Here is a 23,661-nt window from a genome sequence, read left to right on the forward strand (position 1 = left end):
ACCTTTTTTTTTCATTTTAAGTATAAACTGCTCCGAAATCAAGTCCCAGAAGGAACAAAAAAAGTGAAGAAAATTGCACTTTGTAGAAATGTCGTTTTTTGGCAAAAAAGGTAAGGGGTTAGCCTTATGTTTTTTTCATTTTTTCAACTTGCTAAAAATGCACTTTTCTGCACCAAAATCAACTGGAAACCTCTCACACACGCATCAGGGGTCCCAGAAGGACCCCAAAATGGCATAAAATGCCACTTTGTAGAGGTGTCGATTTTTGAAAAAAAGGTAAGGGGTTAGCCTTATGTTTTTTTCATTTTTTCAACTTGCTAAAAATGCACTTTTCTGCACCAAAATCAACTGGAAACCTCTCACACACGCATCAGGGGTCCCAGAAGGACCCCAAAATGGCATAAAATGCCACTTTGTAGAGGTGTTGATTTTTGAAAAAAAGGTAAGGGGTTAGCCTTACGTTTTTTTTCATTTTTTCAACTTAATAAAAATGCACTTTTCTGCGCAAAAATGAACTGGAAACCTCTCACACACGCATCGGGGGTCCCGGAAGGACCCCAAAATGGCATAAAATGCCACTTTGTAGAGGTGTTGATTTTTGAAAAAAAGGTAAGGGGGTTAGCCTTACGTTTTTTTTCATTTTTTCAACTTGCTAAAAATGCACTTTTCTGCGCCAAAATCAACTGGAAACCTCTCACACACGCATCGGGGGTCCCGGAAGGACCCCAAAATGGCATAAAATGCCACTTTGTAGAGGTGTCGATTTTTGAAAAAAAGGTAAGGGGTTAGCCTTATGTTTTTTTTCATTTTTTCAACTTGCTAAAAATGCACTTTTCTGCGCAAAAATGAACTGGAAACCTCTCACACACGCATCGGGGGTCCCGGAAGGACCCCAAAATGGCATAAAATGCCACTTTGTAGAGGTGTTGATTTTTGAAAAAAAGGTAAGGGGTTAGCCTTACGTTTTTTTTCATTTTTTCAACTTGCTAAAAATGCACTTTTCTGCGCCAAAATCAACTGGAAACCTCTCACACACTCATCAGGGGTCCCAGAAGGACCCCAAAATGGCATAAAATGCCACTTTGTAGAGGTGTTGATTTTTTAAAAAAAGGTAAGGGGTTAGCCTTATGTTTTTTTTCATTTTTTCAACTTGCTAAAAATGCACTTTTCTGCGCCAAAATCAACTGGAAACCTCTCACACACGCATCGGGGGTCCCAGAAGGACCCCAAAATGGCATAAAATGCCACTTTGTAGAGGTGTCGATTTTTGAAAAAAAGGTAAGGGGTTAGCCTTATGTTTTTTTTTCATTTCTTCAACTTGCTAAAAATGCACTTTTCTGCGCAAAAATGAACTGGAAACCTCTCACACACGCATCGGGGGTCCCAGAAGGACCCCAAAATGGCATAAAATGCCACTTTGTAGAGGTGTTGATTTTTGAAAAAAGGTAAGGGGTTAGCCTTACGTTTTTTTTCATTTTTTCAACTTGCTAAAAATGCACTTTTCTGCGCCAAAATCAACTGGAAACCTCTCACACACGCATCGGCGGTCCCGGAAGGACCCCAAAATGGCATAAAATGCCACTTTGTAGAGGTGTCGATTTTTGAAAAAAAGGTAAGGGGTTAGCCTTATGTTTTTTTTCATTTTTTCAACTTGCTAAAAATGCACTTTTCTGCGCAAAAATGAACTGGAAACCTCTCACACACGCATCGGGGGTCCCAGAAGGACCCCAAAATGGCATAAAATGCCACTTTGTAGAGGTGTTGATTTTTTAAAAAAAGGTAAGGGGTTAGCCTTAGGTTTTTTTTCATTTTTTCAACTTGCTAAAAATGCACTTTTCTGCGCCAAAATCAACTGGAAACCTCTCACACACGCATCGGGGGTCCCGGAAGGACCCCAAAATGGCATAAAATGCCACTTTGTAGAGGTGTCGATTTTTGAAAAAAAGGTAAGGGGTTAGCCTTACGTTTTTTTTCATTTTTTCAACTTAATAAAAATGCACTTTTCTGCGCAAAAATGAACTGGAAACCTCTCACACACGCATCGGGGGTCCCGGAAGGACCCCAAAATGGCATAAAATGCCACTTTGTAGAGGTGTTGATTTTTGAAAAAAAGGTAAGGGGGTTAGCCTTACGTTTTTTTTCATTTTTTCAACTTGCTAAAAATGCACTTTTCTGCGCCAAAATCAACTGGAAACCTCTCACACACGCATCGGGGGTCCCGGAAGGACCCCAAAATGGCATAAAATGCCACTTTGTAGAGGTGTCGATTTTTGAAAAAAAGGTAAGGGGTTAGCCTTATGTTTTTTTTCATTTTTTCAACTTGCTAAAAATGCACTTTTCTGCGCAAAAATGAACTGGAAACCTCTCACACACGCATCGGGGGTCCCGGAAGGACCCCAAAATGGCATAAAATGCCACTTTGTAGAGGTGTTGATTTTTGAAAAAAAGGTAAGGGGTTAGCCTTACGTTTTTTTTCATTTTTTCAACTTGCTAAAAATGCACTTTTCTGCGCCAAAATCAACTGGAAACCTCTCACACACTCATCAGGGGTCCCAGAAGGACCCCAAAATGGCATAAAATGCCACTTTGTAGAGGTGTTGATTTTTTAAAAAAAGGTAAGGGGTTAGCCTTATGTTTTTTTTCATTTTTTCAACTTGCTAAAAATGCACTTTTCTGCGCCAAAATCAACTGGAAACCTCTCACACACGCATCGGGGGTCCCAGAAGGACCCCAAAATGGCATAAAATGCCACTTTGTAGAGGTGTCGATTTTTGAAAAAAAGGTAAGGGGTTAGCCTTATGTTTTTTTTTCATTTCTTCAACTTGCTAAAAATGCACTTTTCTGCGCAAAAATGAACTGGAAACCTCTCACACACGCATCGGGGGTCCCAGAAGGACCCCAAAATGGCATAAAATGCCACTTTGTAGAGGTGTTGATTTTTGAAAAAAGGTAAGGGGTTAGCCTTACGTTTTTTTTCATTTTTTCAACTTGCTAAAAATGCACTTTTCTGCGCCAAAATCAACTGGAAACCTCTCACACACGCATCGGCGGTCCCGGAAGGACCCCAAAATGGCATAAAATGCCACTTTGTAGAGGTGTCGATTTTTGAAAAAAAGGTAAGGGGTTAGCCTTATGTTTTTTTTCATTTTTTCAACTTGCTAAAAATGCACTTTTCTGCGCAAAAATGAACTGGAAACCTCTCACACACGCATCGGGGGTCCCAGAAGGACCCCAAAATGGCATAAAATGCCACTTTGTAGAGGTGTTGATTTTTTAAAAAAAGGTAAGGGGTTAGCCTTAGGTTTTTTTTCATTTTTTCAACTTGCTAAAAATGCACTTTTCTGCGCCAAAATCAACTGGAAACCTCTCACACACGCATCGGGGGTCCCGGAAGGACCCCAAAATGGCATAAAATGCCACTTTGTAGAGGTGTCGATTTTTGAAAAAAAGGTAAGGGGTTAGCCTTATGTTTTTTTTCATTTTTTCAACTTGCTAAAAATGCACTTTTCTGCGCAAAAATGAACTGGAAACCTCTCACACACACGCATCGGGGGTCCCGGAAGGACCCCAAAATGGCATAAAATGCCACTTTGTAGAGGTGTCGATTTTTGAAAAAAAGGTAAGGGGTTAGCCTTATGTTTTTTTTCATTTTTTCAACTTGCTAAAAATGCACTTTTCTGCGCCAAAATCAACTGGAAACCTCTCACACACGCATCAGGGGTCCCAGAAGGACCCCAAAATGGCATAAAATGCCACTTTGTAGAGGTGTCGATTTTTGAAAAAAAGGTAAGGGGTTAGCCTTATGTTTTTTTTCATTTTTTCAACTTAATAAAAATGCACTTTTCTGCGCAAAAATGAACTGGAAACCTCTCACACACGCATCGGGGGTCCCAGAAGGACCCCAAAATGGCATAAAATGCCACTTTGTAGAGGTGTTGATTTTTGAAAAAAAGGTAAGGGGTTAGCCTTATGTTTTTTTTCATTTTTTCAACTTGCTAAAAATGCACTTTTCTGCGCCAAAATCAACTGGAAACCTCTCACACACGCATCGGGGGTCCCAGAAGGACCCCAAAATGGCATAAAATGCCACTTTGTAGAGGTGTCGATTTTTGAAAAAAAGGTAAGGGGTTAGCCTTATGTTTTTTTTCATTTTTTCAACTTGCTAAAAATGCACTTTTCTGCGCAAAAATGAACTGGAAACCTCTCACACACGCATCGGGGGTCCCAGAAGGACCCCAAAATGGCATAAAATGCCACTTTGTAGAGGTGTCGATTTTTGAAAAAAAGGTAAGGGGTTAGCCTTATGTTTTTTTTTCATTTCTTCAACTTGCTAAAAATGCACTTTTCTGCGCAAAAATGAACTGGAAACCTCTCACACACGCATCGGGGGTCCCGGAAGGACCCCAAAATGGCATAAAATGCCACTTTGTAGAGGTGTCGATTTTTGAAAAAAAGGTAAGGGGTTAGCCTTATGTTTTTTTTCATTTTTTCAACTTGCTAAAAATGCACTTTTCTGCGCAAAAATGAACTGGAAACCTCTCACACACGCATCGGGGGTCCCAGAAGGACCCCAAAATGGCATAAAATGCCACTTTGTAGAGGTGTCGATTTTTGAAAAAAAGGTAAGGGGTTAGCCTTATGTTTTTTTTCATTTTTTCAACTTGCTAAAAATGCACTTTTCTGCACCAAAATCAACTGGAAACCTCTCACACACGCATCGGGGGTCCCAGAAGGACCCCAAAATGGCATAAAATGCCACTTTGTAGAGGTGTCGATTTTTGAAAAAAAGGTAAGGGGTTAGCCTTATGTTTTTTTTTCATTTCTTCAACTTGCTAAAAATGCACTTTTCTGCGCAAAAATGAACTGGAAACCTCTCACACACGCATCGGGGGTCCCAGAAGGACCCCAAAATGGCATAAAATGCCACTTTGTAGAGGTGTCGATTTTTGAAAAAAAGGTAAGGGGTTAGCCTTATGTTTTTTTTCATTTTTTCAACTTGCTAAAAATGCACTTTTCTGCGCAAAAATGAACTGGAAACCTCTCACACACGCATCGGGGGTCCCGGAAGGACCCCAAAATGGCATAAAATGCCACTTTGTAGAGGTGTCGATTTTTGAAAAAAAGGTAAGGGGTTAGCCTTATGTTTTTTTTCATTTTTTCAACTTGCTAAAAATGCACTTTTCTGCGCCAAAATCAACTGGAAACCTCTCACACACTCATCAGGGGTCCCAGAAGGACCCCAAAATGGCATAAAATGCTACTTTGTAGAGGTGTTGATTTTTGAAAAAAAGGTAAGGGGTTAGCCTTACGTTTTTTTTCATTTTTTCAACTTAATAAAAATGCACTTTTCTGCGCAAAAATCAACTGGAAACCTCTCACACACGCATCGGGGGTCCCAGAAGGACCCCAAAATGGCATAAAATGCCACTTTGTAGAGGTGTTGATTTTTGAAAAAAAGGTAAGGGGTTAGCCTTATGTTTTTTTTTCATTTCTTCAACTTGCTAAAAATGCACTTTTCTGCGCAAAAATGAACTGGAAACCTCTCACACACGCATCGGGGGTCCCAGAAGGACCCCAAAATGGCATAAAATGCCACTTTGTAGAGGTGTTGATTTTTGAAAAAAAGGTAAGGGGTTAGCCTTACGTTTTTTTTCATTTTTTCAACTTGCTAAAAATGCACTTTTCTGCGCCAAAATCAACTGGAAACCTCTCACACACGCATCGGGGGTCCCGGAAGGACCCCAAAATGGCATAAAATGCCACTTTGTAGAGGTGTCGATTTTTGAAAAAAAGGTAAGGGGTTAGCCTTATGTTTTTTTTCATTTTTTCAACTTGCTAAAAATGCACTTTTCTGCGCCAAAATCAACTAGAAACCTCTCACACACTCATCAGGGGTCCCAGAAGGACCCCAAAATGGCATAAAATGCCACTTTGTAGAGGTGTCGATTTTTGAAAAAAAGGTAAGGGGTTAGCCTTATGTTTTTTTTCATTTTTTCAACTTGCTAAAAATGCACTTTTCTGCGCAAAAATGAACTGGAAACCTCTCACACACGCATCGAGGGTCCCAGAAGGACCCCAAAATGGCATAAAATGCCACTTTGTAGAGGTGTTGATTTTTGAAAAAAAGGTAAGGGGTTAGCCTTACGTTTTTTTTCATTTTTTCAACTTGCTAAAAATGCACTTTTCTGTGCCAAAATCAACTGGAAACCTCTCACACACGCATCGGGGGTCCCAGAAGGACCCCAAAATGGCATAAAATGCCACTTTGTAGAGGTGTCGATTTTTGAAAAAAAGGTAAGGGGTTAGCCTTATGTTTTTTTTTCATTTCTTCAACTTGCTAAAAATGCACTTTTCTGCGCAAAAATGAACTGGAAACCTCTCACACACGCATCGGGGGTCCCAGAAGGACCCCAAAATGGCATAAAATGCCACTTTGTAGAGGTGTCGATTTTTGAAAAAAAGGTAAGGGGTTAGCCTTATGTTTTTTTTCATTTTTTCAACTTGCTAAAAATGCACTTTTCTGCGCAAAAATGAACTGGAAACCTCTCACACACGCATCGGGGGTCCCGGAAGGACCCCAAAATGGCATAAAATACCACTTTGTAGAGGTGTCGATTTTTGAAAAAAAGGTAAGGGGTTAGCCTTATGTTTTTTTTCATTTTTTCAACTTGCTAAAAATGCACTTTTCTGCGCCAAAATCAACTGGAAACCTCTCACACACTCATCAGGGGTCCCAGAAGGACCCCAAAATGGCATAAAATGCCACTTTGTAGAGGTGTTGATTTTTGAAAAAAAGGTAAGGGGTTAGCCTTACGTTTTTTTCATTTTTTCAACTTAATAAAAATGCACTTTTCTGCGCAAAAATGAACTGGAAACCTCTCACACACGCATCGGGGGTCCCAGAAGGACCCCAAAATGGCATAAAATGCCACTTTGTAGAGGTGTCGATTTTTGAAAAAAAGGTAAGGGGTTAGCCTTATGTTTTTTTTCATTTTTTCAACTTGCTAAAAATGCACTTTTCTGCGCCAAAATCAACTGGAAACCTCTCACACACGCATCAGGGGTCCCGGAAGGACCCCAAAATGGCATAAAATGCCACTTTGTAGAGGTGTTGATTTTTGAAAAAAAGGTAAGGGGTTAGCCTTACGTTTTTTTTCATTTTTTCAACTTGCTAAAAATGCACTTTTCTGCGCCAAAATCAACTGGAAACCTCTCACACACTCATCAGGGGTCCCAGAAGGACCCCAAAATGGCATAAAATGCCACTTTGTAGAGGTGTTGATTTTTTAAAAAAAGGTAAGGGGTTAGCCTTACGTTTTTTTTCATTTTTTCAACTTAATAAAAATGCACTTTTCTGCGCAAAAATGAACTGGAAACCTCTCACACACGCATCGGGGGTCCCGGAAGGACCCCAAAATGGCATAAAATGCCACTTTGTAGAGGTGTTGATTTTTGAAAAAAAGGTAAGGGGGTTAGCCTTACGTTTTTTTTCATTTTTTCAACTTGCTAAAAATGCACTTTTCTGCGCCAAAATCAACTGGAAACCTCTCACACACGCATCGGGGGTCCCGGAAGGACCCCAAAATGGCATAAAATGCCACTTTGTAGAGGTGTCGATTTTTGAAAAAAAGGTAAGGGGTTAGCCTTATGTTTTTTTTCATTTTTTCAACTTGCTAAAAATGCACTTTTCTGCGCAAAAATGAACTGGAAACCTCTCACACACGCATCGGGGGTCCCGGAAGGACCCCAAAATGGCATAAAATGCCACTTTGTAGAGGTGTTGATTTTTGAAAAAAAGGTAAGGGGTTAGCCTTACGTTTTTTTTCATTTTTTCAACTTGCTAAAAATGCACTTTTCTGCGCCAAAATCAACTGGAAACCTCTCACACACTCATCAGGGGTCCCAGAAGGACCCCAAAATGGCATAAAATGCCACTTTGTAGAGGTGTTGATTTTTTAAAAAAAGGTAAGGGGTTAGCCTTATGTTTTTTTTCATTTTTTCAACTTGCTAAAAATGCACTTTTCTGCGCCAAAATCAACTGGAAACCTCTCACACACGCATCGGGGGTCCCAGAAGGACCCCAAAATGGCATAAAATGCCACTTTGTAGAGGTGTCGATTTTTGAAAAAAAGGTAAGGGGTTAGCCTTATGTTTTTTTTTCATTTCTTCAACTTGCTAAAAATGCACTTTTCTGCGCAAAAATGAACTGGAAACCTCTCACACACGCATCGGGGGTCCCAGAAGGACCCCAAAATGGCATAAAATGCCACTTTGTAGAGGTGTTGATTTTTGAAAAAAGGTAAGGGGTTAGCCTTACGTTTTTTTTCATTTTTTCAACTTGCTAAAAATGCACTTTTCTGCGCCAAAATCAACTGGAAACCTCTCACACACGCATCGGCGGTCCCGGAAGGACCCCAAAATGGCATAAAATGCCACTTTGTAGAGGTGTCGATTTTTGAAAAAAAGGTAAGGGGTTAGCCTTATGTTTTTTTTCATTTTTTCAACTTGCTAAAAATGCACTTTTCTGCGCAAAAATGAACTGGAAACCTCTCACACACGCATCGGGGGTCCCAGAAGGACCCCAAAATGGCATAAAATGCCACTTTGTAGAGGTGTTGATTTTTTAAAAAAAGGTAAGGGGTTAGCCTTAGGTTTTTTTTCATTTTTTCAACTTGCTAAAAATGCACTTTTCTGCGCCAAAATCAACTGGAAACCTCTCACACACGCATCGGGGGTCCCGGAAGGACCCCAAAATGGCATAAAATGCCACTTTGTAGAGGTGTCGATTTTTGAAAAAAAGGTAAGGGGTTAGCCTTACGTTTTTTTTCATTTTTTCAACTTAATAAAAATGCACTTTTCTGCGCAAAAATGAACTGGAAACCTCTCACACACGCATCGGGGGTCCCGGAAGGACCCCAAAATGGCATAAAATGCCACTTTGTAGAGGTGTTGATTTTTGAAAAAAAGGTAAGGGGGTTAGCCTTACGTTTTTTTTCATTTTTTCAACTTGCTAAAAATGCACTTTTCTGCGCCAAAATCAACTGGAAACCTCTCACACACGCATCGGGGGTCCCGGAAGGACCCCAAAATGGCATAAAATGCCACTTTGTAGAGGTGTCGATTTTTGAAAAAAAGGTAAGGGGTTAGCCTTATGTTTTTTTTCATTTTTTCAACTTGCTAAAAATGCACTTTTCTGCGCAAAAATGAACTGGAAACCTCTCACACACGCATCGGGGGTCCCGGAAGGACCCCAAAATGGCATAAAATGCCACTTTGTAGAGGTGTTGATTTTTGAAAAAAAGGTAAGGGGTTAGCCTTACGTTTTTTTTCATTTTTTCAACTTGCTAAAAATGCACTTTTCTGCGCCAAAATCAACTGGAAACCTCTCACACACTCATCAGGGGTCCCAGAAGGACCCCAAAATGGCATAAAATGCCACTTTGTAGAGGTGTTGATTTTTTAAAAAAAGGTAAGGGGTTAGCCTTATGTTTTTTTTCATTTTTTCAACTTGCTAAAAATGCACTTTTCTGCGCCAAAATCAACTGGAAACCTCTCACACACGCATCGGGGGTCCCAGAAGGACCCCAAAATGGCATAAAATGCCACTTTGTAGAGGTGTCGATTTTTGAAAAAAAGGTAAGGGGTTAGCCTTATGTTTTTTTTTCATTTCTTCAACTTGCTAAAAATGCACTTTTCTGCGCAAAAATGAACTGGAAACCTCTCACACACGCATCGGGGGTCCCAGAAGGACCCCAAAATGGCATAAAATGCCACTTTGTAGAGGTGTTGATTTTTGAAAAAAGGTAAGGGGTTAGCCTTACGTTTTTTTTCATTTTTTCAACTTGCTAAAAATGCACTTTTCTGCGCCAAAATCAACTGGAAACCTCTCACACACGCATCGGCGGTCCCGGAAGGACCCCAAAATGGCATAAAATGCCACTTTGTAGAGGTGTCGATTTTTGAAAAAAAGGTAAGGGGTTAGCCTTATGTTTTTTTTCATTTTTTCAACTTGCTAAAAATGCACTTTTCTGCGCAAAAATGAACTGGAAACCTCTCACACACGCATCGGGGGTCCCAGAAGGACCCCAAAATGGCATAAAATGCCACTTTGTAGAGGTGTTGATTTTTTAAAAAAAGGTAAGGGGTTAGCCTTAGGTTTTTTTTCATTTTTTCAACTTGCTAAAAATGCACTTTTCTGCGCCAAAATCAACTGGAAACCTCTCACACACGCATCGGGGGTCCCGGAAGGACCCCAAAATGGCATAAAATGCCACTTTGTAGAGGTGTCGATTTTTGAAAAAAAGGTAAGGGGTTAGCCTTATGTTTTTTTTCATTTTTTCAACTTGCTAAAAATGCACTTTTCTGCGCAAAAATGAACTGGAAACCTCTCACACACACGCATCGGGGGTCCCGGAAGGACCCCAAAATGGCATAAAATGCCACTTTGTAGAGGTGTCGATTTTTGAAAAAAAGGTAAGGGGTTAGCCTTATGTTTTTTTTCATTTTTTCAACTTGCTAAAAATGCACTTTTCTGCGCCAAAATCAACTGGAAACCTCTCACACACGCATCAGGGGTCCCAGAAGGACCCCAAAATGGCATAAAATGCCACTTTGTAGAGGTGTCGATTTTTGAAAAAAAGGTAAGGGGTTAGCCTTATGTTTTTTTTCATTTTTTCAACTTAATAAAAATGCACTTTTCTGCGCAAAAATGAACTGGAAACCTCTCACACACGCATCGGGGGTCCCAGAAGGACCCCAAAATGGCATAAAATGCCACTTTGTAGAGGTGTTGATTTTTGAAAAAAAGGTAAGGGGTTAGCCTTATGTTTTTTTTCATTTTTTCAACTTGCTAAAAATGCACTTTTCTGCGCCAAAATCAACTGGAAACCTCTCACACACGCATCGGGGGTCCCAGAAGGACCCCAAAATGGCATAAAATGCCACTTTGTAGAGGTGTCGATTTTTGAAAAAAAGGTAAGGGGTTAGCCTTATGTTTTTTTTCATTTTTTCAACTTGCTAAAAATGCACTTTTCTGCGCAAAAATGAACTGGAAACCTCTCACACACGCATCGGGGGTCCCAGAAGGACCCCAAAATGGCATAAAATGCCACTTTGTAGAGGTGTCGATTTTTGAAAAAAAGGTAAGGGGTTAGCCTTATGTTTTTTTTTCATTTCTTCAACTTGCTAAAAATGCACTTTTCTGCGCAAAAATGAACTGGAAACCTCTCACACACGCATCGGGGGTCCCGGAAGGACCCCAAAATGGCATAAAATGCCACTTTGTAGAGGTGTCGATTTTTGAAAAAAAGGTAAGGGGTTAGCCTTATGTTTTTTTTCATTTTTTCAACTTGCTAAAAATGCACTTTTCTGCGCAAAAATGAACTGGAAACCTCTCACACACGCATCGGGGGTCCCAGAAGGACCCCAAAATGGCATAAAATGCCACTTTGTAGAGGTGTCGATTTTTGAAAAAAAGGTAAGGGGTTAGCCTTATGTTTTTTTTCATTTTTTCAACTTGCTAAAAATGCACTTTTCTGCACCAAAATCAACTGGAAACCTCTCACACACGCATCGGGGGTCCCAGAAGGACCCCAAAATGGCATAAAATGCCACTTTGTAGAGGTGTCGATTTTTGAAAAAAAGGTAAGGGGTTAGCCTTATGTTTTTTTTTCATTTCTTCAACTTGCTAAAAATGCACTTTTCTGCGCAAAAATGAACTGGAAACCTCTCACACACGCATCGGGGGTCCCAGAAGGACCCCAAAATGGCATAAAATGCCACTTTGTAGAGGTGTCGATTTTTGAAAAAAAGGTAAGGGGTTAGCCTTATGTTTTTTTTCATTTTTTCAACTTGCTAAAAATGCACTTTTCTGCGCAAAAATGAACTGGAAACCTCTCACACACGCATCGGGGGTCCCGGAAGGACCCCAAAATGGCATAAAATGCCACTTTGTAGAGGTGTCGATTTTTGAAAAAAAGGTAAGGGGTTAGCCTTATGTTTTTTTTCATTTTTTCAACTTGCTAAAAATGCACTTTTCTGCGCCAAAATCAACTGGAAACCTCTCACACACTCATCAGGGGTCCCAGAAGGACCCCAAAATGGCATAAAATGCTACTTTGTAGAGGTGTTGATTTTTGAAAAAAAGGTAAGGGGTTAGCCTTACGTTTTTTTTCATTTTTTCAACTTAATAAAAATGCACTTTTCTGCGCAAAAATCAACTGGAAACCTCTCACACACGCATCGGGGGTCCCAGAAGGACCCCAAAATGGCATAAAATGCCACTTTGTAGAGGTGTTGATTTTTGAAAAAAAGGTAAGGGGTTAGCCTTATGTTTTTTTTTCATTTCTTCAACTTGCTAAAAATGCACTTTTCTGCGCAAAAATGAACTGGAAACCTCTCACACACGCATCGGGGGTCCCAGAAGGACCCCAAAATGGCATAAAATGCCACTTTGTAGAGGTGTTGATTTTTGAAAAAAAGGTAAGGGGTTAGCCTTACGTTTTTTTTCATTTTTTCAACTTGCTAAAAATGCACTTTTCTGCGCCAAAATCAACTGGAAACCTCTCACACACGCATCGGGGGTCCCGGAAGGACCCCAAAATGGCATAAAATGCCACTTTGTAGAGGTGTCGATTTTTGAAAAAAAGGTAAGGGGTTAGCCTTATGTTTTTTTTCATTTTTTCAACTTGCTAAAAATGCACTTTTCTGCGCCAAAATCAACTAGAAACCTCTCACACACTCATCAGGGGTCCCAGAAGGACCCCAAAATGGCATAAAATGCCACTTTGTAGAGGTGTCGATTTTTGAAAAAAAGGTAAGGGGTTAGCCTTATGTTTTTTTTCATTTTTTCAACTTGCTAAAAATGCACTTTTCTGCGCAAAAATGAACTGGAAACCTCTCACACACGCATCGAGGGTCCCAGAAGGACCCCAAAATGGCATAAAATGCCACTTTGTAGAGGTGTTGATTTTTGAAAAAAAGGTAAGGGGTTAGCCTTACGTTTTTTTTCATTTTTTCAACTTGCTAAAAATGCACTTTTCTGTGCCAAAATCAACTGGAAACCTCTCACACACGCATCGGGGGTCCCAGAAGGACCCCAAAATGGCATAAAATGCCACTTTGTAGAGGTGTCGATTTTTGAAAAAAAGGTAAGGGGTTAGCCTTATGTTTTTTTTTCATTTCTTCAACTTGCTAAAAATGCACTTTTCTGCGCAAAAATGAACTGGAAACCTCTCACACACGCATCGGGGGTCCCAGAAGGACCCCAAAATGGCATAAAATGCCACTTTGTAGAGGTGTCGATTTTTGAAAAAAAGGTAAGGGGTTAGCCTTATGTTTTTTTTCATTTTTTCAACTTGCTAAAAATGCACTTTTCTGCGCAAAAATGAACTGGAAACCTCTCACACACGCATCGGGGGTCCCGGAAGGACCCCAAAATGGCATAAAATACCACTTTGTAGAGGTGTCGATTTTTGAAAAAAAGGTAAGGGGTTAGCCTTATGTTTTTTTTCATTTTTTCAACTTGCTAAAAATGCACTTTTCTGCGCCAAAATCAACTGGAAACCTCTCACACACTCATCAGGGGTCCCAGAAGGACCCCAAAATGGCATAAAATGCCACTTTGTAGAGGTGTTGATTTTTGAAAAAAAGGTAAGGGGTTAGCCTTACGTTTTTTTCATTTTTTCAACTTAATAAAAATGCACTTTTCTGCGCAAAAATGAACTGGAAACCTCTCACACACGCATCGGGGGTCCCAGAAGGACCCCAAAATGGCATAAAATGCCACTTTGTAGAGGTGTCGATTTTTGAAAAAAAGGTAAGGGGTTAGCCTTATGTTTTTTTTCATTTTTTCAACTTGCTAAAAATGCACTTTTCTGCGCCAAAATCAACTGGAAACCTCTCACACACGCATCAGGGGTCCCGGAAGGACCCCAAAATGGCATAAAATGCCACTTTGTAGAGGTGTTGATTTTTGAAAAAAAGGTAAGGGGTTAGCCTTACGTTTTTTTTCATTTTTTCAACTTGCTAAAAATGCACTTTTCTGCGCCAAAATCAACTGGAAACCTCTCACACACTCATCAGGGGTCCCAGAAGGACCCCAAAATGGCATAAAATGCCACTTTGTAGAGGTGTTGATTTTTTAAAAAAAGGTAAGGGGTTAGCCTTATGTTTTTTTTCATTTTTTCAACTTGCTAAAAATGCACTTTTCTGCGCCAAAATCAACTGGAAACCTCTCACACACGCATCGGGGGTCCCAGAAGGACCCCAAAATGGCATAAAATGCCACTTTGTAGAGGTGTCGATTTTTGAAAAAAAGGTAAGGGGTTAGCCTTATGTTTTTTTTTCATTTCTTCAACTTGCTAAAAATGCACTTTTCTGCGCAAAAATGAACTGGAAACCTCTCACACACGCATCGGGGGTCCCAGAAGGACCCCAAAATGGCATAAAATGCCACTTTGTAGAGGTGTTGATTTTTGAAAAAAGGTAAGGGGTTAGCCTTACGTTTTTTTTCATTTTTTCAACTTGCTAAAAATGCACTTTTCTGCGCCAAAATCAACTGGAAACCTCTCACACACGCATCGGCGGTCCCGGAAGGACCCCAAAATGGCATAAAATGCCACTTTGTAGAGGTGTCGATTTTTGAAAAAAAGGTAAGGGGTTAGCCTTATGTTTTTTTTCATTTTTTCAACTTGCTAAAAATGCACTTTTCTGCGCAAAAATGAACTGGAAACCTCTCACACACGCATCGGGGGTCCCAGAAGGACCCCAAAATGGCATAAAATGCCACTTTGTAGAGGTGTTGATTTTTTAAAAAAAGGTAAGGGGTTAGCCTTAGGTTTTTTTTCATTTTTTCAACTTGCTAAAAATGCACTTTTCTGCGCCAAAATCAACTGGAAACCTCTCACACACGCATCGGGGGTCCCGGAAGGACCCCAAAATGGCATAAAATGCCACTTTGTAGAGGTGTCGATTTTTGAAAAAAAGGTAAGGGGTTAGCCTTATGTTTTTTTTCATTTTTTCAACTTGCTAAAAATGCACTTTTCTGCGCAAAAATGAACTGGAAACCTCTCACACACACGCATCGGGGGTCCCGGAAGGACCCCAAAATGGCATAAAATGCCACTTTGTAGAGGTGTCGATTTTTGAAAAAAAGGTAAGGGGTTAGCCTTATGTTTTTTTTCATTTTTTCAACTTGCTAAAAATGCACTTTTCTGCGCCAAAATCAACTGGAAACCTCTCACACACGCATCAGGGGTCCCAGAAGGACCCCAAAATGGCATAAAATGCCACTTTGTAGAGGTGTCGATTTTTGAAAAAAAGGTAAGGGGTTAGCCTTATGTTTTTTTTCATTTTTTCAACTTAATAAAAATGCACTTTTCTGCGCAAAAATGAACTGGAAACCTCTCACACACGCATCGGGGGTCCCAGAAGGACCCCAAAATGGCATAAAATGCCACTTTGTAGAGGTGTTGATTTTTGAAAAAAAGGTAAGGGGTTAGCCTTATGTTTTTTTTCATTTTTTCCAACTTGCTAAAAATGCACTTTTCTGCGCAAAAATGAACTGGAAACCTCTCACACACGCATCGGGGGTCCCAGAAGGACCCCAAAATGGCATAAAATGCCACTTTGTAGAGGTGTCGATTTTTGAAAAAAAGGTAAGGGGTTAGCCTTATGTTTTTTTTTCATTTCTTCAACTTGCTAAAAATGCACTTTTCTGCGCAAAAATGAACTGGAAACCTCTCACACACGCATCGGGGGTCCCGGAAGGACCCCAAAATGGCATAAAATGCCACTTTGTAGAGGTGTCGATTTTTGAAAAAAAGGTAAGGGGTTAGCCTTATGTTTTTTTTCATTTTTTCAACTTGCTAAAAATGCACTTTTCTGCGCAAAAATGAACTGGAAACCTCTCACACACGCATCGGGGGTCCCAGAAGGACCCCAAAATGGCATAAAATGCCACTTTGTAGAGGTGTCGATTTTTGAAAAAAAGGTAAGGGGTTAGCCTTATGTTTTTTTTCATTTTTTCAACTTGCTAAAAATGCACTTTTCTGCACCAAAATCAACTGGAAACCTCTCACACACGCATCGGGGGTCCCAGAAGGACCCCAAAATGGCATAAAATGCCACTTTGTAGAGGTGTCGATTTTTGAAAAAAAGGTAAGGGGTTAGCCTTATGTTTTTTTTTCATTTCTTCAACTTGCTAAAAATGCACTTTTCTGCGCAAAAATGAACTGGAAACCTCTCACACACGCATCGGGGGTCCCAGAAGGACCCCAAAATGGCATAAAATGCCACTTTGTAGAGGTGTCGATTTTTGAAAAAAAGGTAAGGGGTTAGCCTTATGTTTTTTTTCATTTTTTCAACTTGCTAAAAATGCACTTTTCTGCGCAAAAATGAACTGGAAACCTCTCACACACGCATCGGGGGTCCCGGAAGGACCCCAAAATGGCATAAAATGCCACTTTGTAGAGGTGTCGATTTTTGAAAAAAAGGTAAGGGGTTAGCCTTATGTTTTTTTTCATTTTTTCAACTTGCTAAAAATGCACTTTTCTGCGCAAAAATGAACTGGAAACCTCTCACACACGCATCGGGGGTCCCAGAAGGACCCCAAAATGGCATAAAATGCCACTTTGTAGAGGTGTCGATTTTTGAAAAAAAGGTAAGGGGTTAGCCTTATGTTTTTTTTCATTTTTTCAACTTGCTAAAAATGCACTTTTCTGCGCCAAAATCAACTGGAAACCTCTCACACACTCATCAGGGGTCCCAGAAGGACCCCAAAATGGCATAAAATGCTACTTTGTAGAGGTGTTGATTTTTGAAAAAAAGGTAAGGGGTTAGCCTTACGTTTTTTTTCATTTTTTCAACTTAATAAAAATGCACTTTTCTGCGCAAAAATCAACTGGAAACCTCTCACACACGCATCGGGGGTCCCAGAAGGACCCCAAAATGGCATAAAATGCCACTTTGTAGAGGTGTTGATTTTTGAAAAAAAGGTAAGGGGTTAGCCTTATGTTTTTTTTTCATTTCTTCAACTTGCTAAAAATGCACTTTTCTGCGCAAAAATGAACTGGAAACCTCTCACACACGCATCGGGGGTCCCAGAAGGACCCCAAAATGGCATAAAATGCCACTTTGTAGAGGTGTTGATTTTTGAAAAAAAGGTAAGGGGTTAGCCTTACGTTTTTTTTCATTTTTTCAACTTGCTAAAAATGCACTTTTCTGCGCCAAAATCAACTGGAAACCTCTCACACACGCATCGGGGGTCCCGGAAGGACCCCAAAATGGCATAAAATGCCACTTTGTAGAGGTGTCGATTTTTGAAAAAAAGGTAAGGGGTTAGCCTTATGTTTTTTTTTCATTTTTTCAACTTGCTAAAAATGCACTTTTCTGCGCCAAAATCAACTAGAAACCTCTCACACACTCATCAGGGGTCCCAGAAGGACCCCAAAATGGCATAAAATGCCACTTTGTAGAGGTGTCGATTTTTGAAAAAAAGGTAAGGGGTTAGCCTTATGTTTTTTTTCATTTTTTCAACTTGCTAAAAATGCACTTTTCTGCGCAAAAATGAACTGGAAACCTCTCACACACGCATCGAGGGTCCCAGAAGGACCCCAAAATGGCATAAAATGCCACTTTGTAGAGGTGTTGATTTTTGAAAAAAAGGTAAGGGGTTAGCCTTACGTTTTTTTTCATTTTTTCAACTTGCTAAAAATGCACTTTTCTGTGCCAAAATCAACTGGAAACCTCTCACACACGCATCGGGGGTCCCAGAAGGACCCCAAAATGGCATAAAATGCCACTTTGTAGAGGTGTCGATTTTTGAAAAAAAGGTAAGGGGTTAGCCTTATGTTTTTTTTTCATTTCTTCAACTTGCTAAAAATGCACTTTTCTGCGCAAAAATGAACTGGAAACCTCTCACACACGCATCGGGGGTCCCAGAAGGACCCCAAAATGGCATAAAATGCCACTTTGTAGAGGTGTCGATTTTTGAAAAAAAGGTAAGGGGTTAGCCTTATGTTTTTTTTCATTTTTTCAACTTGCTAAAAATGCACTTTTCTGCGCAAAAATGAACTGGAAACCTCTCACACACGCATCGGGGGTCCCGGAAGGACCCCAACATGGCATAAAATACCACTTTGTAGAGGTGTCGATTTTTGAAAAAAAGGTAAGGGGTTAGCCTTATGTTTTTTTTCATTTTTTCAACTTGCTAAAAATGCACTTTTCTGCGCCAAAATCAACTGGAAACCTCTCACACACTCATCAGGGGTCCCAGAAGGACCCCAAAATGGCATAAAATGCCACTTTGTAGAGGTGTTGATTTTTGAAAAAAAGGTAAGGGGTTAGCCTTACGTTTTTTTCATTTTTTCAACTTAATAAAAATGCACTTTTCTGCGCAAAAATGAACTGGAAACCTCTCACACACGCATCGGGGGTCCCAGAAGGACCCCAAAATGGCATAAAATGCCACTTTGTAGAGGTGTCGATTTTTGAAAAAAAGGTAAGGGGTTAGCCTTATGTTTTTTTTCATTTTTTCAACTTGCTAAAAATGCACTTTTCTGCGCCAAAATCAACTGGAAACCTCTCACACACGCATCAGGGGTCCCAGAAGGACCCCAAAATGGCATAAAATGCCACTTTGTAGAGGTGTAGATTTTTGAAAAAAAGGTAAGGGGTTAGCCTTACGTTTTTTTTCATTTTTTCAACTTGCTAAAAATGCACTTTTCTGCGCCAAAATCAACTGGAAACCTCTCACACACGCATCGGGGGTCCCGGAAGGACCCCAAAATGGCATAAAATGCCACTTTGTAGAGGTGTCGATTTTTGAAAAAAAGGTAAGGGGTTAGCCTTATGTTTTTTTTCATTTTTTCAACTTGCTAAAAATGCACTTTTCTGCGCAAAAATGAACTGGAAACCTCTCACACACGCATCGGGGGTCCCAGAAGGACCCCAAAATGGCATAAAATGCCACTTTGTAGAGGTGTTGATTTTTGAAAAAAAGGTAAGGGGTTAGCCTTACGTTTTTTTTCATTTTTTCAACTTGCTAAAAATGCACTTTTCTGCGCCAAAATCAACTGGAAACCTCTCACACACGCATCGGGGGTCCCGGAAGGACCCCAAAATGGCATAAAATGCCACTTTGTAGAGGTGTCGATTTTTGAAAAAAAGGTAAGGGGTTAGCCTTATGTTTTTTTTACATTTTTTCAACTTGCTAAAAATGCACTTTTCTGCGCCAAAATCAACTGGAAACCTCTCACACACGCATCGGGGGTCCCAGAAGGACCCCAAAATGGCATAAAATGCCACTTTGTAGAGGTGTCGATTTTTGAAAAAAAGGTAAGGGGTTAGCCTTATGTTTTTTTTTTCATTTCTTCAACTTGCTAAAAATGCACTTTTCTGCGCAAAAATGAACTGGAAACCTCTCACACACGCATCGGGGGTCCCGGAAGGACCCCAAAATGGCATAAAATGCCACTTTGTAGAGGTGTCGATTTTTGAAAAAAAGGTAAGGGGTTAGCCTTATGTTTTTTTTCATTTTTTCAACTTGCTAAAAATGCACTTTTCTGCGCAAAAATGAACTGGAAACCTCTCACACACGCATCGGGGGTCCCAGAAGGACCCCAAAATGGCATAAAATGCCACTTTGTAGAGGTGTTGATTTTTGAAAAAAAGGTAAGGGGTTAGCCTTACGTTTTTTTTCATTTTTTCAACTTGCTAAAAATGCACTTTTCTGCGCCAAAATCAACTGGAAACCTCTCACACACGCATCGGGGGTCCCGGAAGGACCCCAAAATGGCATAAAATGCCACTTTGTAGAGGTGTCGATTTTTGAAAAAAAGGTAAGGGGTTAGCCTTATGTTTTTTTTCATTTTTTCAACTTGCTAAAAATGCACTTTTCTGCGCCAAAATCAACTGGAAACCTCTCACACACTCATCAGGGGTCCCAGAAGGACCCCAAAATGGCATAAAATGCCACTTTGTAGAGGTGTCGATTTTTGAAAAAAAGGTAAGGGGTTAGCCTTATGTTTTTTTTCATTTTTTCAACTTGCTAAAAATGCACTTTTCTGCGCCAAAATCAACTGGAAACCTCTCACACACGCATCAGGGGTCCCAGAAGGACCCCAAAATGGCATAAAATGCCACTTTGTAGAGGTGTCGATTTTTGAAAAAAAGGTAAGGGGTTAGCCTTATGTTTTTTTTTCATTTCTTCAACTTGCTAAAAATGCACTTTTCTGCGCCAAAATGAACTGGAAACCTCTCACACACGCATCGGGGGTCCCAGAAGGACCCCAAAATGGCATAAAATGCCACTTTGTAGAGGTGTCGATTTTTGAAAAAAAGGTAAGGGGTTAGCCTTATGTTTTTTTTCATTTTTTCAACTTGCTAAAAATGCACTTTTCTGCGCAAAAATGAACTGGAAACCTCTCACACACGCATCGGGGGTCCCAGAAGGACCCCAAAATGGCATAAAATGCCACTTTGTAGAGGTGTTGATTTTTGATAAAAAGGTAAGGGGTTAGCCTTATGTTTTTTTTCATTTTTTCAACTTGCTAAAAATGCACTTTTCTGCGCCAAAATCAACTGGAAACCTCTCACACACGCATCAGGGGTCCCAGAAGGACCCCAAAATGGCATAAAATACCACTTTGTAGAGGTGTCGATTTTTGAAAAAAAGGTAAAGGGTTAGTCTTACGTTTTTTTTTTCATTTTTTCAACTTGCTAAAAATGCACTTTTCTGCGCCAAAATCAACTGGAAACCTCTCACACACACGCATCGGGGGTCCCAGAAGGACCCCAAAATGGCATAAAATACCACTTTGTAGAGGTGTCGATTTTTGAAAAAAAGGTAAGGGGTTAGCCTTATGTTTTTTTTTCATTTTTTCAACAACAATTTTCGGCAAAAATGGTAAGGGGTTAACCTTTGTGTTTTTTTGGGGGGGCGGGTGTTTTTTCAACCTGTTTCAAGTGCACTTTACCACTCCCAAATGAAGTGGAAACCTCCCACATCTTTATCGGGGGTCGCAGAAGGGCCGAAAAAGGACAGAAAATTCCACTTTGTAAAATACATATATTTTCATATCTACACAGCCTTGAGTGCACATTAGAGAACTGTTTAGTGCCTTGCTCAGTTGCCTCAAGTGTGCTCCAGCACCAACCAGTCCCAATTGTCCACTCATCTGGTCCCTTGGTTTAAATTTAATTTTACTCACCTGGAATAGTGGGGGTTAAACCTTTAAAAAAATATGTATTTATATAATTAGACATGCTCTGCTTGGAAACACAAAACAGAAGCTCATCATACATTTTGTATTTGCTACATTATTGTTGTTGTCTTGCCGCTTGACATTGCGTGTATGTAATATATGTATGTGTTTTCTTGAATAAATATGCCATTGTCTAAATCAATCTGTCCTGAATGTTTTAATAAGGTGGCAGTAGAACTGAATGAGAGAACACTATTAAAGAAATGCTTCATGGAATCATAACAGGAATTGAAAGAACAACAAATTGTCTAAACAAAATCAATCAGGGTCCAACACTGATTGGTACTTTTTCCAAACCATCACATCACACAGTTGGCACCGCCACCTTATAGTCCTCATCTGTCTCCACACCAACCTCCTCCTGAATGGGGGAGGGGGGTATATTTTACTCTCACAATTGCTTCTGTGACTGCATTTTTTTTTTTTTTTTACCCACTAGAAATTCCTTCTTGCTCTTGGGGTATCCCTGGAGGATTGTGTCGATCATGTCGGAGGCCTGAAAGGAAATTAAGGAGATTTTTTCTCTTTTGAATATATTATACAAGACTAGTTCACTTCAGGGGCTTTTACACTTGCATGTATTTTGTCATGTTATTTGTGGCACAGCGAAGACCGAAAATGGTGCGTGTCGTCCATGACAATAGCACTTGCTACATGCATGGGTGTGCAATTATTGCCATCCAAGAGGCTACAGAAATGACTTGAGAATTCCCGACTTGCTCTAAAAAAAAAAAAAAAAAAAGGTGGTGGAAAAAAGTGAGACAGACTGAGGATGCGCACCGCTCACATTATTTGCACATTTGTTGCATTCATATTCATAGCTAGTTCACGCAAATTATGCACCGCACGTTTTTTTTTTTTTACACGTACCCCACACTTTGTTTCCCGCCAAACGTAATTAATGCCGGGGACAAAATACATGCAAGTGAAAACGCCAGTTTAAAAACTCAACTTTACCAGTTGCTTCCTCTTGCGCCACTCTTTCACATAAATGTTGTGTTCTTTCACAACCTGCAAATTAAACATTAGGGGTCAAAAGGGAGTTTTTCTTCCCATAGGAATCATGTACAATACGAGTAAAGGACAAATGATCTGTTCCATCAGAAACTATATAGGTAATATTTTAACATGTACTCACAGCTGGTAATAATAATAATAAAAAATCTCACAACCTTCCCTTTTTCCTCGGGTGTGACGTGATTGCTGGCAGACTTGATCTTCTTCAGGCGCTCACGGCTTGATGAACACTCCTCTTTCAGCCTCCCCATCTCTGAGATCATTTCTTCTGTGGTCAGGCTGCTGTTGAGCTCCTTCAGTTCTACAAAAACATATACTATTTTTATGTACAACATATTGCGCAACTGCAGGGTCTTGAGACACATGCTAACTCGCAAGCTAGAGAGCTAGCGACCTAAACGGTAACCTCCAAGTTATTTCCTTTAAACTTAAAAAGCCAAAAACTTACCACTTCCACACAGATAGAGAGGATAACTATTAACAGTTATTTAAACTTTAACATGAACATTAATCAAATGTAATTATTTTTTCTGGGTACATGATACCATACAGCATCCATATCAAACTTACGTGGGCCACACGAACATTAAACTTTCATATCAAGGCGGGGGCCTAAACTAGCGTTCCGTGTGTTTGAGACCCCTGGTTTAGGGCCAAAGTGTGTGCAACAACGTGTACCTGCGTCCAGCTGCCTGCAGCTCTGGTTGAGGGTCTGCAACTCCTCATTGAGCTCCGAGATGCGACAGTCCATGGCCTTCAGGTCTGCATCGCTCACGTCTTTAAACTGAGTCTGTGAAGGAGGAGTAGAGTCGGTTTCTCCTAAAACATGAGCATCCATCCGAGTCCACCCACCTGATCAGCAAAGTAAATCTTCTGTTTGCCGTAAGTCTTCTCCTTTATTTTGCCTTCCAGTACCAGCAGCTCCAAAGCTTTGACCAATGCCTGGTGACAACATGTTTAGTCCCCACTAATTACAACCCCAGACGGAGCCTACACCAAAACTAAGTACATTATATAGAAAGTGCAAACTACTCACAGTCACACAAGAAACTAGAATTGGTTTCAATGGTCACAATGTGTTAACTTAAAACACATAATATCTTTTTTATTATTTATTTGAAGTATAAATCTCACCGTTTTGCCAAAACCGTGCTGCTTTTGTAAATTACAGAAGACATCCTGGGCGCTGTAAGGACGGTTCTTGGCGTTCAGGTAGGCCAGGATGACCGCAGCACCTGTGGGTTAAACAGGCGAGCTGTACACCTTTAATTGTCCAAATACATCACATTAGCTCACGTTAGCAAGCATACACTCATCTACGCGTAAATATTATAGCTAACTACATTACAGCTAACTAATAAAGTGCTCAAAAAAACACAAC

General features: G+C 40.2%; 1 protein-coding gene across 4 annotated transcripts in view; it reads right to left on the reverse strand.

The window, feature by feature from the left end:
- psmc3ip (PSMC3 interacting protein) overlaps positions 1–23,661 on the reverse strand; it is a 28,472-nt gene that overhangs the window by 4,261 nt on the left and 550 nt on the right. For 3 of the 4 annotated variants that reach the window (XM_078797027.1, XM_078797028.1, XM_078797026.1), the window contains exons 2-7: positions 23,415–23,515; positions 23,133–23,222; positions 22,959–23,070; positions 22,436–22,581; positions 22,221–22,274; positions 21,700–21,759 (exon numbers count right to left, since the gene is read on the reverse strand). In XM_078797027.1, the coding sequence (XP_078653153.1) occupies positions 21,700–21,759; positions 22,221–22,274; positions 22,436–22,581; positions 22,959–23,070; positions 23,133–23,222; positions 23,415–23,515 (563 nt within the window). Of the gene's footprint in view, positions 1–21,401; positions 21,625–21,699; positions 21,760–22,220; positions 22,275–22,435; positions 22,582–22,958; positions 23,071–23,132; positions 23,223–23,414; positions 23,516–23,661 lie in introns of those variants that run through there. The other variant, XM_058048690.2, reaches the window with a different exon arrangement.

This window comes from Doryrhamphus excisus, linkage group LG16 (genome assembly GCF_037039965.1).
Source record: "Doryrhamphus excisus strain RoL-2023G ecotype Guam linkage group LG16, RoL_Dexc_Guam_v1.1, whole genome shotgun sequence".
Lineage (NCBI taxonomy): Eukaryota > Metazoa > Chordata > Actinopteri > Syngnathiformes > Syngnathidae > Doryrhamphus > Doryrhamphus excisus.